General features: G+C 52.9%; 4 protein-coding genes across 4 annotated transcripts; all 4 read left to right on the forward strand.

Moving 5' to 3' along the window:
* Window positions 1-2623: 2623 nt before the first annotated feature.
* LOC118258550 (feather beta keratin-like) lies at window positions 2624-2920 on the forward strand. Its single transcript, XM_035567411.1, has one exon. It carries the CDS (start codon window positions 2624-2626, stop codon window positions 2918-2920), a length of 297 nt encoding a protein of 98 aa, XP_035423304.1.
* Window positions 2921-6694: 3774 nt separating this feature from the next.
* Window positions 6695-6991, forward strand: LOC118258543 (feather beta keratin-like). The gene has a single exon (XM_035567403.1). The coding sequence runs from the start codon at window positions 6695-6697 to the stop codon at window positions 6989-6991; it is 297 nt and encodes a 98-aa protein (XP_035423296.1).
* A 3571-nt stretch (window positions 6992-10562) lies between these two features.
* LOC118258544 (feather beta keratin-like) lies at window positions 10563-10859 on the forward strand. Its single transcript, XM_035567404.1, has one exon. The coding sequence runs from the start codon at window positions 10563-10565 to the stop codon at window positions 10857-10859; it is 297 nt and encodes a 98-aa protein (XP_035423297.1).
* A 3568-nt stretch (window positions 10860-14427) lies between these two features.
* Window positions 14428-14724, forward strand: LOC118258545 (feather beta keratin-like). The gene has a single exon (XM_035567405.1). The coding sequence runs from the start codon at window positions 14428-14430 to the stop codon at window positions 14722-14724; it is 297 nt and encodes a 98-aa protein (XP_035423298.1).
* Window positions 14725-16810: the final 2086 nt, after the last annotated feature.

Here is a 16810-nt window from a genome sequence, read left to right on the forward strand (position 1 = left end):
AGGAGCAAAGTGCAGTGAAAAGCTGATACTAGGGAAGGGAAGGCAACATCTGCAGCAGGAGTATCAGGGAGCGCAGGGTGCTGCAGGGCATTGCAACTTTGGGGCAGACCCTGAGCTGCGAGACATGTTTTGCTTTGGAAAATTAATTGAAGCTTCCTTCCTTTCTTCTTTTGTGGTAGATGCAGCTGGTGTCCTATGTCCCAGGTGCACAGGAGATTTCCTCTTCTTGCACATCAGCTGTTTGAGTGCAGCAGAGGCCCAATGGCCCTCATCAGGCTCACCTGGGGCCTCGCACCACACCCTCTTCCCATTGACCCCAGGGCTATAGTTAAGCTCTGTCCTGAGCCTTTGGCCTCCCCTTCAGCTCTGGGTAATCAGTGTGGGTTGCCTGGTCTGTTGCAGATTTGCTTACCACAGAATCACAGAATTGTAGAGGTTGGAAGGGACCCCAAGAGATCATCGGGTCCAACCCCTCTGCCAAAGCAGGTTCCCTAGAGCAGGTTACCCAGGTAGGTGACCAGATGGGCCTTGAATATCTCCAGAGAAGGAGACTCCACAACCTCCCCGGGCAGCCTGTTCTAGTGCTCCGTCACCCTTACCTTGAAGAAGTTCTTTCGCATGTTGGCGTGGAACTTCCTGCGGATGGTGGGCCCAAAGTTGCCCAGTGGTTTCCCAGCTTTCCCTTGGGTCTGCCTGGTTTTTTTTTGTTTGTTTGTTTGTTTTGTTTTTTTCTGGGCCTGGTCAGCAGTCCTTGGGCCCTGTGTTGACCCTGGTTGCTGTCACTGGACCTGACCCTGAAGTGTGGACTGGCTTGTCATCAGTCCTGTGTTACCACCATGAATCTGACCATTGAGCTGGACTCCTGGCTGAATCTGCCTTCCATCTCCTCATCTTCCTTGCTCAGGTGCCGTGCAACGAGGGCCATTGCTGGTGTAACTGCTGCCCTGTTGGCTGTGTGGCCTTGCTTGGCTCCTGGCTCCCGTTCTGTAGGCAGCAGGTGGCTCCTCCTGAGCTGTGACAGCACTCTTTGGGATAGATGTTTACTGTCATCATCAGGGTAGTACTGTGCACCTTCAAACCCTTCCTCATCTTCCTAAATGAGGAATTTGGTTGGGCCTCTGTGCTTAGAGAGTTGCCTGTGTCTGGTGGAGTCCCAGCCTCATTGGGAAGGCATTTTGTCCACCCCTTTGGAAGAGGGCCTGGCTGAGGGGCCTGAGATCTGTATGCCGAGTATCCCAAGCTGGGCGGTTGTTCCCCCAGGAAACGTGCTGCTGAAGGAAAGTGCAGGGTATGGCTTGGTGTTGCCCCTTGGCACACGTCCCCAGGGATGTCCTGATAGCTGCTGCTGCCCAGGCTGCCGTCGATGGCACTCCCAGACCTCCCTTGTTTCTGGGCAGAGTTCTGTGTTGCATGGAAATATGGTCACATTTTTGCTGGTGTGTACTGTTCTGTCAGTATGTGGGTTCAAAGCAGAATCTGAGGCGTGGAGATGGGGAATGAGGAAAGCAGCTCTATTTGTTGTCCAGTATGGGCCTTTGTCTGCAGGAGACATCCCGGTTTAACAGGAGTGGGCAGCAAGAGTGTGTGGTAGAGAGAGAGCCATGTCCTTGTTTCTGAAAGAGGCCTGCTGTGGTGACAGGGGACCTCTAGTTGTTGAGTGCAGAGGGGAGAGGAAAACCAGCCAAGCTTTTGTCTCCTGAGAGCAATGCTTGATCCCACAGAAGGGCTGAGGCCTGATGGCAGAGCTGCCATGCTTGGAAATCTGTTGCCTAAGGCAGCCTGAGCAGGTTGATAGGTAAAGCAAAGGCTGTGTCTGCTCTTTGCTGATGAGTCTGGCTGGCAGTCTGACCTTTAAGGGTGGGTTTGCAAGGAAATGAGTACCCATGCATTTAGGACAAAGCCTGAAGGAAGCTGCAGGAGGGTGAGAGGCTGGCACCACTTGACAATTTGGCCATCTCCTTCTTTTTGCCTTCATCTTCTTCCTGTGCTTTTGTGTCACTTCCCCAGAAGCATTTTGGCCTGTAATCCTGTCACTTGAAAGGAGCCTGTGTGATGGAATGGGCATGTCCTGAACAGGAAAATGAAAAGGGGTCACTGCAGGGAACATAAGTCACCCATTTCTTTAATTGTGGTGTTTTGCATACTTGACGGTCTTGTTGGTAAACACATTACAAGTGCAAATGGTGCCTCTGGGCCTGGGGCAGTCTGGACTGGTATAAAAGCCTGTCCAACAGCATGCTCCCTCATCCACTTCTCTTGCCTTCTCCTCCTTGGTGAACAAGGTGAGCTGCAAGTGCCTTCTCCTCACTCCCCTCTTTCTCTTCTTCTCCCCTTGGCCTTCTGGCCTCGACCGAGTCTTTTCTCCGTGTAGTTCTCGGTGTGGGCCTTGCTCCCTTGACGCTTCTCCCTCCATCGCTGTTCTGCTTTCCACTGCAGGGGGAGGTGGGAGAAGGTCTTGGGCTGTCTTTGCAGGGGCCCTTGGGCCCCTCTCTGTCCTCGCACAGCCTGTCGCTGCTCCCCAGACTATGCCTTCTGTCTTGGCCAGCAGGCTGTCAGGCTGCTGCTGACACGCTGCTTGTTCTTTCCCTGCCCTCTCTCCCAGGTGCGCCTCCATCCCGCAGCCATGTCCTGCTACGATCTGTGCCGTCCCTGTGGCCCAACCCCGCTTGCCAACAGCTGCAACGAGCCCTGTGTCCGGCAGTGCCAGGACTCCCGTGTGGTGATCCAGCCCTCTCCCGTGGTGGTGACCCTGCCCGGCCCCATCCTCAGCTCCTTCCCCCAGAACACCGCTGTGGGATCCACCACCTCGGCTGCCGTTGGCAGCATCCTGAGTGAGGAGGGAGTGCCCATCTCCTCCGGGGGCTTTGGCCTCTCTGGCTTTGGTGGCCGCTACTGTGGCAGGAGGTGCCTGCCCTGCTAAAGCCCACGAGGATGACCAGTGAGCGCATTGACCACGAAGCCTGAAGCCAGGTGCCGGACTGAGGACAGGAGCTGCTGGCCAGGGTTTCCAGATGGGCTGAGCACCCTCGTGGCCTCCTGCAGAGCAGAGAGGGAAGCCAGGGTGCCAGCCTGTGCTGTCTGGAAACACGGCCAGCAGACATCTTCTTCTTCTCCCGCTTTCTTCTCTGCATCATGAGCCCTCATTGTCTCCTGCTGTCCTGTGCCATGAGTTAATCTGGAAGCAAGTCAAGCATGTCCTGTTTATTCTTCCTCTCACCATGTGAGGGAGGAATACGTGCATCCTGCTGTGGTGAAGGGGGGTCTGACTGCCAGCTGTCCTCATGGCAGCCTGGACTGGATCTCTTCCTCCAAGTGCTGCTTTGATTCCTTCTTCAGACTCATTAAAGTTTATGCTGCATTGTAATCTGTGTCTCCTCATGATCCTTCCCTTTTGGGATTCCCAGCCATGCTCTGTAGAGGGAACTGGGATATCATGGAGTCTAAAGTCCTGGTTACCCCCCACATCATCTCTGTGTGCCTATACTCCTGTTTCTGAAGCAGTCAACCAGTCCAGCAGGGCTGCACATGCAGTGCTTGTGTGTTTGCCAGACCATTCTGCAGCATTCAGGTGAGGGCTTCTGCCAAGTCCCTGTCTGACCCTTGCCTACCAGAGCAAGGAGAGGAAGAAATCCTCCTGGATGAAGCCGTTGTGCCTTCCTGACCTTCTTCCTCAACCTGTAAGAGACCCAAAAACAGAGAGGGAAGCAACATGGCTTGTGTGTGGAGGTGGCACATACTTTTTGGGTGCAACTACACCGGGCTCTGGTGATTGCCCCTGCCACAGGGGACACAAGGGAAAACAAGCTCCATAGCCCTTCTTCCCATATGCTTCTAGTCCTCCACAGGAGATGCTTTTGTCTGTGTCACCCACTCCTGCTTGAGGCAGAGTGAGGGGCACCTCTCATGCTATTCCCTATGCTGGGGAAATCCTACGATGCCTTACACTGTAACTAAAGGCCTGCATTCTCTGACTGACCACTGGTGTCAGGCAAAGCCCTCAGTGTTGCTGTGCAGGAAGACCCTCAGGAAACACACTGGTTGTCAACATTCCTGAGCCACCTTGAGCTGACAGCAGGAGCAAAGTGCAGTGAACAGCTGATACCAGGAAGGGAAGGCAACATCTGCAGCAGGAGATCAGGGAGCGCAGGGTGCTGCAGGGCATTGCAACTTTGGGGCAGACCCTGAGCTGCGAGACATGTTTTGCTTTGGAAAATTAATTGAAGCTTCCTTCCTTTCTTCTTTTGTGGTAGATGCAGCTGGTGTCCTATGTCCCAGGTGCACAGGAGATTTCCTCTTCTTGCACATCAGCTGTTTGAGTGCAGCAGAGGCCCAATGGCCCTCATCAGGCTCACCTGGGGCCTCGCACCACACCCTCTTCCCATTGACCCCAGGGCTATAGTTAAGCTCTGTCCTGAGCCTTTGGCCTCCCCTTCAGCTCTGGGTAATCAGTGTGGGTTGCCTGGTCTGTTGCAGATTTGCTTACCACAGAATCACAGAATTGTAGAGGTTGGAAGGGACCCCAAGAGATCATCGGGTCCAACCCCTCTGCCAAAGCAGGTTCCCTAGAGCAGGTTACCCAGGTAGGTGACCAGATGGGCCTTGAATATCTCCAGAGAAGGAGACTCCACAACCTCCCCGGGCAGCCTGTTCTAGTGCTCCGTCACCCTTACCTTGAAGAAGTTCTTTCGCATGTTGGCGTGGAACTTCCTGCGGATGGTGGGCCCAAAGTTGCCCAGTGGTTTCCCAGCTTTCCCTTGGGTCTGCCTGTTTTTTTTTTGTTTGTTTGTTTGTTTTGTTTTTTTCTGGGCCTGGTCAGCAGTCCTTGGGCCCTGTGTTGACCCTGGTTGCTGTCACTGGACCTGACCCTGAAGTGTGGACTGGCTTGTCATCAGTCCTGTGTTACCACCATGAATCTGACCATTGAGCTGGACTCCTGGCTGAATCTGCCTTCCATCTCCTCATCTTCCTTGCTCAGGTGCCGTGCAACGAGGGCCATTGCTGGTGTAACTGCTGCCCTGTTGGCTGTGTGGCCTTGCTTGGCTCCTGGCTCCCGTTCTGTAGGCAGCAGGTGGCTCCTCCTGAGCTGTGACAGCACTCTTTGGGATAGATGTTTACTGTCATCATCAGGGTAGTACTGTGCACCTTCAAACCCTTCCTCATCTTCCTAAATGAGGAATTTGGTTGGGCCTCTGTGCTTAGAGAGTTGCCTGTGTCTGGTGGAGTCCCAGCCTCATTGGGAAGGCATTTTGTCCACCCCTTTGGAAGAGGGCCTGGCTGAGGGGCCTGAGATCTGTATGCCGAGTATCCCAAGCTGGGCGGTTGTTCCCCCAGGAAACGTGCTGCTGAAGGAAAGTGCAGGGTATGGCTTGGTGTTGCCCCTTGGCACACGTCCCCAGGGATGTCCTGATAGCTGCTGCTGCCCAGGCTGCCGTCGATGGCACTCCCAGACCTCCCTTGTTTCTGGGCAGAGTTCTGTGTTGCATGGAAATATGGTCACATTTTTGCTGGTGTGTACTGTTCTGTCAGTATGTGGGTTCAAAGCAGAATCTGAGGCGTGGAGATGGGGAATGAGGAAAGCAGCTCTATTTGTTGTCCAGTATGGGCCTTTGTCTGCAGGAGACATCCCGGTTTAACAGGAGTGGGCAGCAAGAGTGTGTGGTAGAGAGAGAGCCATGTCCTTGTTTCTGAAAGAGGCCTGCTGTGGTGACAGGGGACCTCTAGTTGTTGAGTGCAGAGGGGAGAGGAAAACCAGCCAAGCTTTTGTCTCCTGAGAGCAATGCTTGATCCCACAGAAGGGCTGAGGCCTGATGGCAGAGCTGCCATGCTTGGAAATCTGTTGCCTAAGGCAGCCTGAGCAGGTTGATAGGTAAAGCAAAGGCTGTGTCTGCTCTTTGCTGATGAGTCTGGCTGGCAGTCTGACCTTTAAGGGTGGGTTTGCAAGGAAATGAGTACCCATGCATTTAGGACAAAGCCTGAAGGAAGCTGCAGGAGGGTGAGAGGCTGGCACCACTTGACAATTTGGCCATCTCCTTCTTTTTGCCTTCATCTTCTTCCTGTGCTTTTGTGTCACTTCCCCAGAAGCATTTTGGCCTGTAATCCTGTCACTTGAAAGGAGCCTGTGTGATGGAATGGGCATGTCCTGAACAGGAAAATGAAAAGGGGTCACTGCAGGGAACATAAGTCACCCATTTCTTTAATTGTGGTGTTTTGCATACTTGACGGTCTTGTTGGTAAACACATTACAAGTGCAAATGGTGCCTCTGGGCCTGGGGCAGTCTGGACTGGTATAAAAGCCTGTCCAACAGCATGCTCCCTCATCCACTTCTCTTGCCTTCTCCTCCTTGGTGAACAAGGTGAGCTGCAAGTGCCTTCTCCTCACTCCCCTCTTTCTCTTCTTCTCCCCTTGGCCTTCTGGCCTCGACCGAGTCTTTTCTCCGTGTAGTTCTCGGTGTGGGCCTTGCTCCCTTGACGCTTCTCCCTCCATCGCTGTTCTGCTTTCCACTGCAGGGGGAGGTGGGAGAAGGTCTTGGGCTGTCTTTGCAGGGGCCCTTGGGCCCCTCTCTGTCCTCGCACAGCCTGTCGCTGCTCCCCAGACTATGCCTTCTGTCTTGGCCAGCAGGCTGTCAGGCTGCTGCTGACACGCTGCTTGTTCTTTCCCTGCCCTCTCTCCCAGGTGCGCCTCCATCCCGCAGCCATGTCCTGCTACGATCTGTGCCGTCCCTGTGGCCCAACCCCGCTTGCCAACAGCTGCAACGAGCCCTGTGTCCGGCAGTGCCAGGACTCCCGTGTGGTGATCCAGCCCTCTCCCGTGGTGGTGACCCTGCCCGGCCCCATCCTCAGCTCCTTCCCCCAGAACACCGCTGTGGGATCCACCACCTCGGCTGCCGTTGGCAGCATCCTGAGTGAGGAGGGAGTGCCCATCTCCTCCGGGGGCTTTGGCCTCTCTGGCTTTGGTGGCCGCTACAGTGGCAGAAGGTGCCTGCCCTGCTAAAGCCCACGAGGACGACCAGTGAGCGCATCGACCAGGAAGCCCGAAGCCAGGTGCCGGACTGAGGACGGAGCTGCTGGCCAGGGTTTCCAGATGGGCTGAGCACCCTCGTGGCCTCCCTGCAGAGCAGAGAGGGAAGCCAGGGTGCCAGCCTGTGCTGTCTGGAAACACGGCCAGCAGACATCTTCTTCTCCCGCTTTCTTCTCTGCATCATGCAGTCCGTGTTGTCTCCTGCTATCCTGTTCCATGGGTTCATCTGGAAGCAAGTCAAGAGTGTCCTGTTTCTTCTTCCTCCCATCTTTTGAGGGAGGAAGACGTGCATCCCATTGTGGTGATGGGGGGACTGACTGCCAGCTGTCCTTGTGTCAGACTGGGCCGGATCCCTTCCATCAGTTGCTTTGATTCCCTCTTCAGACTCATTAAAGTTTTTGCTGCAATGTAATCTGAGTCTCTTTATGTTCTTTTTCTATTGGGATGTCCAGTGAAGCCGTCCAGGGAGAAATGTGATGTCTTGTAGTGGAAAAGCATGGGTGGATATGGTCGTAATGTGGGTCTCCTTCATGCCTATAGGACATGAGTGCCCTTAAGGAATTTGGTCTTTATAAGAGTCAAAGAGAAGTGGAGGAGAGTCGTATTGGCGTAGTCTTAGAATCACAGAATCACAGAACTGTAGGGATTGCAAGGGACCTAAAGTTATCATTTGGTCTAACCCCCTTGCCAAAGGAGGTTCCCTAGAGCAGGTTGCCCAGGTAGGTGTCCAGACAGGTCTCGAATATCTTCAGAGAAGGAGAGTCCACAACCTCCCTGGGCAGCCTGTTCTAGTGCTCTGTCACTGTCACTGTTAAGAAGTTTTTTGCATGTTAGTGTGGAACTTCCTGTGATCAGTTTTGTGGCCATTGCCCCTTGTCCTGTCCCCACATACCACTGAAAAGAGGTTGGCCATATCCCTCTGTCTCCCACACTTAAGGTATTTATAAACATGAATAAAATATCCTCTCAGTCTTCTTTTCTCAAGGCTGAACAGACCCAGGTCTCTCAGCCTTTCCTCATAGGGGAGATGCTCCTTGCCCCCTTTGTGGCCCTCTGCTGGACTCTTTCCAGGAGATTCCTGTATTTTTCATTTCAGGAGCCCAGAACTGGATACAGTACTCCGGGTGAGGCCTGACCAGGGCTGAGTAGAGGGGGAGGATCACCTCCCTTGACCTGCTGGCCACCCTCCTTTTAGTGTATGCCAGGATCCCTTTGGCCTTCTTGCTTACAAGGGCACATGTTGGCTCATGGCCAACCTGTCGTCCACCAGGACCCCCAAGTCCTTCTCTGCAGAGCTCCTCTTCAGCAGGTCATCCCCCAGCCTGTACTGATACAGTGTGGTTGTTCCTTCCCAGGGGCACGACTCTACACTTAGTCTTGTTAAACCTCATTTGGTTTCTCCCTGCCCAGCTCTCCAACCTGTCCAGGTCTCACTAAATGGCAGCACAGCCTTCTGGCATGTCGGCCACTCCTCCTAGCTTAGTATCGTCGGCGTACGTGCTGAGGGTGGACACTATTCCCTCATAAAGGTCGTTGATGAAGATGTTGAACAAGACTGGACCCAGCACTGACCCCTGGGGAACACCGCTAGTCACAGGTCTCCAGCCAGACTCTGCGATGCCGATCACCACCCTCTGAGCTAGGACAGTCAGCCATTTCTCAACCCACTTTATTGTCCAATAATATATCCCACACTTTCTCAGCTTTGCTAGATGGATGTTATGGGAGAGAGTTATGGGTGACACTAACTTTGTTGATGACACCAAGGCAAGTGGTACAGTTGATAACCCTGTTGGGAAGGGATTTTAGCAGGAGGGACCCTGCCAGATGTGAGAACTGTGGCCATGTGAACTTCATGAAGTTCAGCAAGGGAATGTGCAAGTTCCTGCATCTGGTTTGAGGAAATCCCCCATGTCGGTACAGGCTGGGTGTGGGCATGTAGATGTGGTGCTTCGGTACATGGTTTAGTGGTAGCCTTGGCAGTGCTAGACTAACAGTTGCACTTGGTGATCTTAGAGGTCTTTTCCAACCTAAATGACTCTATGATCCTGTGAATTGACTGAGATCGGCCCTGCAGAGTAGGGGTCAGCAATATGTACTTGTAGCCCAGAAAACCAATTACATCTTGGGCTGCATGAAAAGAAGTGTGGCCAGCAGGACAAAGGGAGGTAATTCTCTCCATCTACTGTGCTCTACTTCACCCAGAGAACCGTATCCATCTCTGGGTTCCCCAGTACAAGAAAGACATGGACCTGTTAGAGCAGGTCTAGCAGAGGCCATGAAAATGACCTGAGGGCTGGAGTACCTCTGCTATAAAGACAGACTGAGAGAGTTGGGCTTGTTAAGCCTGGAGAGGAGAAGGCTCCAGGGAAACCTTATTGCAGCCTTTAAATATCTAAAGTTGTCTCGTAAGAAAGATGGATAAAGACTTTTTACCAGGCACAGCAGTGACAGGACAAGGGGAAACAGTATTAAGGTGAAAGAGGGTGAGTTGAGAGGGGATCTAAGGAAGAAAATTTTCACAGTGACGGTTGTTACACACTGGAAGCCTCAGCATTGAGAATGTTCCAAGTGAGGTTGGATGGAGTATGAGTAACCAGATCTGGCGGAAGATGTCCCTGCCCAAGGCAGAGCGTCAGACTAGATGATCTTTAAAGGTCCCTTCCAAACTAAGCCATTGCCTAACTTAAGATTTTATTATAGCATCAGGGGGAGCAATTGATGATGCTGGCCCTCCCATGCGGAAGTCCAGGTGAAGCTTCAGGGTTAGGAGGAAACCTACCCCAAACATCAGGACAAGTGTTGAAGCAAGGCCCCAAAGGGCAAGAGGCTGGCATTCCCCACCGAGGTTGCACACTCCTCATCACTGGCTGCATCATCTGCTTGTGCTGACGTGTCATGTCTCCTGGAAAAAAATATTTTGGCCTCTAATCCTGTGACTTGAAAGAAGACTCCATGGTGGAATGGGCATGTCTTAAGCAAGGAAATGAAAAGGGAGCGTTGCAGGGAGCAGAAACAAGACACCCATTTCTTTAATTGTAGTGTTTTACATACAAATGGGCTTGCTATAACGCATACTGCATACGTGGTGTGCCACTGGGCCTGGGGCTGTCCGAGCCAGTATAAAAACCCATCCAACAGCATGCTCCCTCATCCACTTCTCTTGCCTTCTCCTCCTTGGTGAACAAGGTGAGCTGCAAGTGCCTTCTCCTCACTCCCCTCTTGCTCTTCTTCACCCTTGGCCTTCTGGCCTTGACCGAGACTTTGCCTCTGTGTAGTTTTGGTGTGGGCCTTGCTCCTTGACGCTGCTCCCTCCATCACTGTTCTACTTGCCACTGTGGGGAGAGGTGGGAGGAGGTCTTGGGCTGTCTTTGCAGGGGCCCTTCGGGACACAGGCTCGCAAGCCCCTCTCTGTCCTTGTGCACCATCTCCCTGCTCCCCAGACTATGCCTTCTGTCTTGGCCAGCAGGCTGTCAGGCTGCTGCTGACACGCTGCTTGTTCTTTCCCTGCCCTCTCTCCCAGGTGCGCCTCCATCCCGCAGCCATGTCCTGCTACGATCTGTGCCGTCCCTGTGGCCCAACCCCGCTTGCCAACAGCTGCAACGAGCCCTGTGTCCGGCAGTGCCAGGACTCCCGTGTGGTGATCCAGCCCTCTCCCGTGGTGGTGACCCTGCCCGGCCCCATCCTCAGCTCCTTCCCCCAGAACACCGCTGTGGGATCCACCACCTCGGCTGCCGTTGGCAGCATCCTGAGTGAGGAGGGAGTGCCCATCTCCTCCGGGGGCTTTGGCCTCTCTGGCTTTGGTGGCCGCTACAGTGGCAGAAGGTGCCTGCCCTGCTAAAGCCCACGAGGACGACCAGTGAGCGCATCGACCAGGAAGCCCGAAGCCAGGTGCCGGACTGAGGACGGAGCTGCTGGCCAGGGTTTCCAGATGGGCTGAGCACCCTCGTGCTCCCCTGCAGAGCAGAGAGGGAAGCCAGGGTGCCAGCCTGTGCTGTCTGGAAACACGGCCAGCAGACATCTTCTTCTCCCGCTTTCTTCTCTGCATCATCAGTCCGTGTTGTCTCCTGCTATCCTGTTCCATGGGTTCATCTGGAAGCAAGTCAAGAGTGTCCTGTTTCTTCTTCCTCCCATCTTTTGAGGGAGGAAGACGTGCATCCCATTGTGGTGATGGGGGGTCTGACTGCCAGCTGTCCTTGTGTCAGACTGGGCCGGATCCCTTCCATCAGTTGCTTTGATTCCCTCTTCAGACTCATTAAAGTTTTTGCTGCAATGTAATCTGAGTCTCTTTATGTTCTTTTTCTATTGGGATGTCCAGTGAAGCCGTCCAGGGAGAAATGTGATGTCTTGTAGTGGAAAAGCATGGGTGGATATGGTCGTAATGTGGGTCTCCTTCATGCCTATAGGACATGAGTGCCCTTAAGGAATTTGGTCTTTATAAGAGTCAAAGAGAAGTGGAGGAGAGTCGTATTGGCGTAGTCTTAGAATCACAGAATCACAGAACTGTAGGGATTGCAAGGGACCTAAAGTTATCATTTGGTCTAACCCCCTTGCCAAAGGAGGTTCCCTAGAGCAGGTTGCCCAGGTAGGTGTCCAGACAGGTCTCGAATATCTTCAGAGAAGGAGAGTCCACAACCTCCCTGGGCAGCCTGTTCTAGTGCTCTGTCACTGTCACTGTTAAGAAGTTTTTTGCATGTTAGTGTGGAACTTCCTGTGATCAGTTTTGTGGCCATTGCCCCTTGTCCTGTCCCCACATACCACTGAAAAGAGGTTGGCCATATCCCTCTGTCTCCCACACTTAAGGTATTTATAAACATGAATAAAATATCCTCTCAGTCTTCTTTTCTCAAGGCTGAACAGACCCAGGTCTCTCAGCCTTTCCTCATAGGGGAGATGCTCCTTGCCCCCTTTGTGGCCCTCTGCTGGACTCTTTCCAGGAGATTCCTGTATTTTTCATTTCAGGAGCCCAGAACTGGATACAGTACTCCGGGTGAGGCCTGACCAGGGCTGAGTAGAGGGGGAGGATCACCTCCCTTGACCTGCTGGCCACCCTCCTTTTAGTGTATGCCAGGATCCCTTTGGCCTTCTTGCTTACAAGGGCACATGTTGGCTCATGGCCAACCTGTCGTCCACCAGGACCCCCAAGTCCTTCTCTGCAGAGCTCCTCTTCAGCAGGTCATCCCCCAGCCTGTACTGATACATGTGGTTGTTCCTTCCCAGGGGCACGACTCTACACTTAGTCTTGTTAAACCTCATTTGGTTTCTCCCTGCCCAGCTCTCCAACCTGTCCAGGTCTCACTAAATGGCAGCACAGCCTTCTGGCATGTCGGCCACTCCTCCTAGCTTAGTATCGTCGGCGTACGTGCTGAGGGTGGACACTATTCCCTCATAAAGGTCGTTGATGAAGATGTTGAACAAGACTGGACCCAGCACTGACCCCTGGGGAACACCGCTAGTCACAGGTCTCCAGCCAGACTCTGCGATGCCGATCACCACCCTCTGAGCTAGGACAGTCAGCCATTTCTCAACCCACTTTATTGTCCAATAATATATCCCACACTTTCTCAGCTTTGCTAGATGGATGTTATGGGAGAGAGTTATGGGTGACACTAACTTTGTTGATGACACCAAGGCAAGTGGTACAGTTGATAACCCTGTTGGGAAGGGATTTTAGCAGGAGGGACCCTGCCAGATGTGAGAACTGTGGCCATGTGAACTTCATGAAGTTCAGCAAGGGAATGTGCAAGTTCCTGCATCTGGTTTGAGGAAATCCCCCATGTCGGTACAGGCTGGGTGTGGGCATGTAGATGTGGTGCTTCGGTACATGGTTTAGTGGTAGCCTTGGCAGTGCTAGACTAACAGTTGCACTTGGTGATCTTAGAGGTCTTTTCCAACCTAAATGACTCTATGATCCTGTGAATTGACTGAGATCGGCCCTGCAGAGTAGGGGTCAGCAATATGTACTTGTAGCCCAGAAAACCAATTACATCTTGGGCTGCATGAAAAGAAGTGTGGCCAGCAGGACAAAGGGAGGTAATTCTCTCCATCTACTGTGCTCTACTTCACCCAGAGAACCGTATCCATCTCTGGGTTCCCCAGTACAAGAAAGACATGGACCTGTTAGAGCAGGTCTAGCAGAGGCCATGAAAATGACCTGAGGGCTGGAGTACCTCTGCTATAAAGACAGACTGAGAGAGTTGGGCTTGTTAAGCCTGGAGAGGAGAAGGCTCCAGGGAAACCTTATTGCAGCCTTTAAATATCTAAAGTTGTCTCGTAAGAAAGATGGATAAAGACTTTTTACCAGGCACAGCAGTGACAGGACAAGGGGAAACAGTATTAAGGTGAAAGAGGGTGAGTTGAGAGGGGATCTAAGGAAGAAAATTTTCACAGTGACGGTTGTTACACACTGGAAGCCTCAGCATTGAGAATGTTCCAAGTGAGGTTGGATGGAGTATGAGTAACCAGATCTGGCGGAAGATGTCCCTGCCCAAGGCAGAGCGTCAGACTAGATGATCTTTAAAGGTCCCTTCCAAACTAAGCCATTGCCTAACTTAAGATTTTATTATAGCATCAGGGGGAGCAATTGATGATGCTGGCCCTCCCATGCGGAAGTCCAGGTGAAGCTTCAGGGTTAGGAGGAAACCTACCCCAAACATCAGGACAAGTGTTGAAGCAAGGCCCCAAAGGGCAAGAGGCTGGCATTCCCCACCGAGGTTGCACACTCCTCATCACTGGCTGCATCATCTGCTTGTGCTGACGTGTCATGTCTCCTGGAAAAAAATATTTTGGCCTCTAATCCTGTGACTTGAAAGAAGACTCCATGGTGGAATGGGCATGTCTTAAGCAAGGAAATGAAAAGGGAGCGTTGCAGGGAGCAGAAACAAGACACCCATTTCTTTAATTGTAGTGTTTTACATACAAATGGGCTTGCTATAACGCATACTGCATACGTGGTGTGCCACTGGGCCTGGGGCTGTCCGAGCCAGTATAAAAACCCATCCAACAGCATGCTCCCTCATCCACTTCTCTTGCCTTCTCCTCCTTGGTGAACAAGGTGAGCTGCAAGTGCCTTCTCCTCACTCCTCTCTTGCTCTTCTTCACCCTTGGCCTTCTGGCCTTGACCGAGACTTTGCCTCTGTGTAGTTTTGGTGTGGGCCTTGCTCCTTGACGCTGCTCCCTCCATCACTGTTCTACTTGCCACTGTGGGGAGAGGTGGGAGGAGGTCTTGGGCTGTCTTTGCAGGGGCCCTTCGGGACACAGGCTCGCAAGCCCCTCTCTGTCCTTGTGCACCATCTCCCTGCTCCCCAGACTATGCCTTCTGTCTTGGCCAGCAGGCTGTCAGGCTGCTGCTGACACGCTGCTTGTTCTTTCCCTGCCCTCTCCCCCAGGTGCGCCTCCATCCCGCAGCCATGTCCTGCTACGATCTGTGCCGTCCCTGTGGCCCAACCCCGCTTGCCAACAGCTGCAACGAGCCCTGTGTCCGGCAGTGCCAGGACTCCCGTGTGGTGATCCAGCCCTCTCCTGTGGTGGTGACCCTGCCTGGCCCCATCCTCAGCTCCTTCCCCCAGAACACCGCTGTGGGATCCACCACCTCGGCTGCCGTTGGCAGCATCCTGAGTGAGGAGGGAGTGCCCATCTCCTCCGGGGGCTTTGGCCTCTCTGGCTTTGGTGGCCGCTACAGTGGCAGAAGGTGCCTGCCCTGCTAAAGCCCACGAGGACGACCAGTGAGCACATCAACCAAGAAGCCCGAAGCCAGGTGCCGGACTGAGGACGGAGCTGCTGGCCAGGGTTTCCAGATGGGCTGAGCACCCTCGTGGCCTCCTGCAGAGCAGAGAGGGAAGCCAGGGTGCCAGCCTGTGCTGTCTGGAAACACGGCCAGCAAACATCTTCTTCTCCTGCTATCTTCTGTACATCATGCGTCCTTGTTGTCTCCTGCTGTCGTGTGCCATGAGTTAATCCGGAAGCAAGTCAAGAGTGTCCTGTTTCTTCTCCCTCTCTCCATGCAAGGGAGGAAGACGTGCATCCTGTTGTGGTGATGGGGGGTCTGACTGCCAGCTGTCCTTGTGGCAGCCTGGGCCGGATCCCTTCCTCCAAGTGCTGCTTTGGTTCTTTCTTCAGACTCATTAAAGTTTTTGCTGCAGTGTAATCTGGGTCTCCTTATGTTCCTTTTCTATTGGGATGTGCAGTGAAACTGTCTGGGGGGAAACGTGTCGTCTTGGTGTGGAAAAGCGTGGGTGTATATGGTCCTAATTATAATCTCCTGCTTGCCAGGTGGAGTTGTCTAGTCTTGAGGCAGATAGCTGTTTGTGGAGAGGTGGAGTGGTGTATTGTGTTTGTAAGACATAATGAGGTATGCTTGTGCAGACCAGTGCCCAACTGGATGAAGCTCTGATGGTGGATTACCACTCTAAAGATATTGTTTTGCTCATGCCTCCTCCAAGGACATCTGTAAAAGCCTCAAAGAGGAGAGAGTCCCAGAGAAGTCAAAGGGACAGGTGGCAGCTAGGGCAGCAGTGTAAACTGAGATCTAAGCCCTGCTTTGATCTTGTGCTGTGGGCGTGTATAATGTCTAGGGGAGGGAGAGGGAAACATGGAGGATGCTTCCTCTCCTCTAGGGAGAAAATTAGTGAATGTGATATGTCCAGAAAACCTTACAGAGGGCAGGAGTGGAGCAGAACAAGTATGATCTGCCCTGGTAGAGCAGTCCTGTGGTGAAAAGTGTTGTCTTGCAGGGTATTATGTGTGCATCATTGTGTCCTGAAGCCAAGTGGGTCTGGAGCAGGCCTGCAGGACTCCTCCAAAAATCCCACTCTGCTGCTGTGCAGGCTGTGCCTGGGGTGGTCCCAAGCCAATGATTGCTTTGTCCCTCCACGCTGGCCTCAAGCTGGGGAGACCGAGGTTGTGGCACACCAACAGCTCTGTTCTCAGTTCCCCCTTCCCATACTCTTGTCCTCCACAGGCAGTGCTTTGCTCCTGCCACTCTGATCGTGCCTCAGGCAGAGTCAGGGGCACGTCTGGTGCCCTTGCTCATCTGGCTGCCCTTGTGAGGACTCCCAGAGCACGCGTGCTGCTGAGCAGGGTGGGTGAGGTGTCCTGTGGAAATCCTACCAAATATGTGCTTGTGCCTGCTGTGCTGTCAGTCTGGACAGCCAGGGCGCAAAGACATGGGCAGGCAGAGTGATGTGTATCAATTACTCAGCATGTGCTTTTGTTATTGAAGCTCTCCAGCAGAAAGTTTTGGGAGGGCAGTAGCCTTCATTCCCAATTCTTGGAATTAAGATGTGTAAAGCAGGAAGGTATGAAGGGGAGAAGTACGATTACAAAAGAAGAGCCAGGCACATTTCTCCCAAGAGCAATAGTTAATCTGAGGGAGAGTCTAAAACCAAGATTAGAGGTGCCTTGCCTAGAAATACAATGACTAACAGAACCTGAGTAAGCACTGCGTTAAGGAGGGGGATTGATAATGCTGACCCTCACAGCTGGAAGTCCGGCCTGAAACTCCAAGGCTAGGGAGGAGATGTACACCAAAAATCAGGACGAGTGTTGAAGCAAGGCTCCAGGGAGTAAGAGGCTCGCATTCCCTTAAGAGGTAGGACAATCCTCATCATTGTCTTCATCATCTCCTTGTGCTGACGTGTATTTTTGCCTGGAAACATTTTGGCCTCTAATCCTGTGACTTGAAAGAAGCCAGCGTGGCAGAATGGCTATGACATGAGCAAGGAAATGAAAAGGGAGCATTGCAGGGAGCAAATAAATGCCAGAGATTCTTAAATTGTAATATTTTGCATGTGA

This window comes from Cygnus atratus, unplaced genomic scaffold (assembly GCF_013377495.2).
Source record: "Cygnus atratus isolate AKBS03 ecotype Queensland, Australia unplaced genomic scaffold, CAtr_DNAZoo_HiC_assembly HiC_scaffold_157, whole genome shotgun sequence".
Lineage (NCBI taxonomy): Eukaryota > Metazoa > Chordata > Aves > Anseriformes > Anatidae > Cygnus > Cygnus atratus.

What these genes read in the sequence shown, in the direction of transcription:
- LOC118258545 (XM_035567405.1), top strand. Translation starts at nt 14,428, where the DNA reads ATGTCCTGCTACGATCTGTGCCGTCCCTGTGGCCCAACCCCGCTTGCC.
- LOC118258543 (XM_035567403.1), top strand. Translation starts at nt 6,695, where the DNA reads ATGTCCTGCTACGATCTGTGCCGTCCCTGTGGCCCAACCCCGCTTGCC.
- LOC118258550 (XM_035567411.1), top strand. Translation starts at nt 2,624, where the DNA reads ATGTCCTGCTACGATCTGTGCCGTCCCTGTGGCCCAACCCCGCTTGCC.
- LOC118258544 (XM_035567404.1), top strand. Translation starts at nt 10,563, where the DNA reads ATGTCCTGCTACGATCTGTGCCGTCCCTGTGGCCCAACCCCGCTTGCC.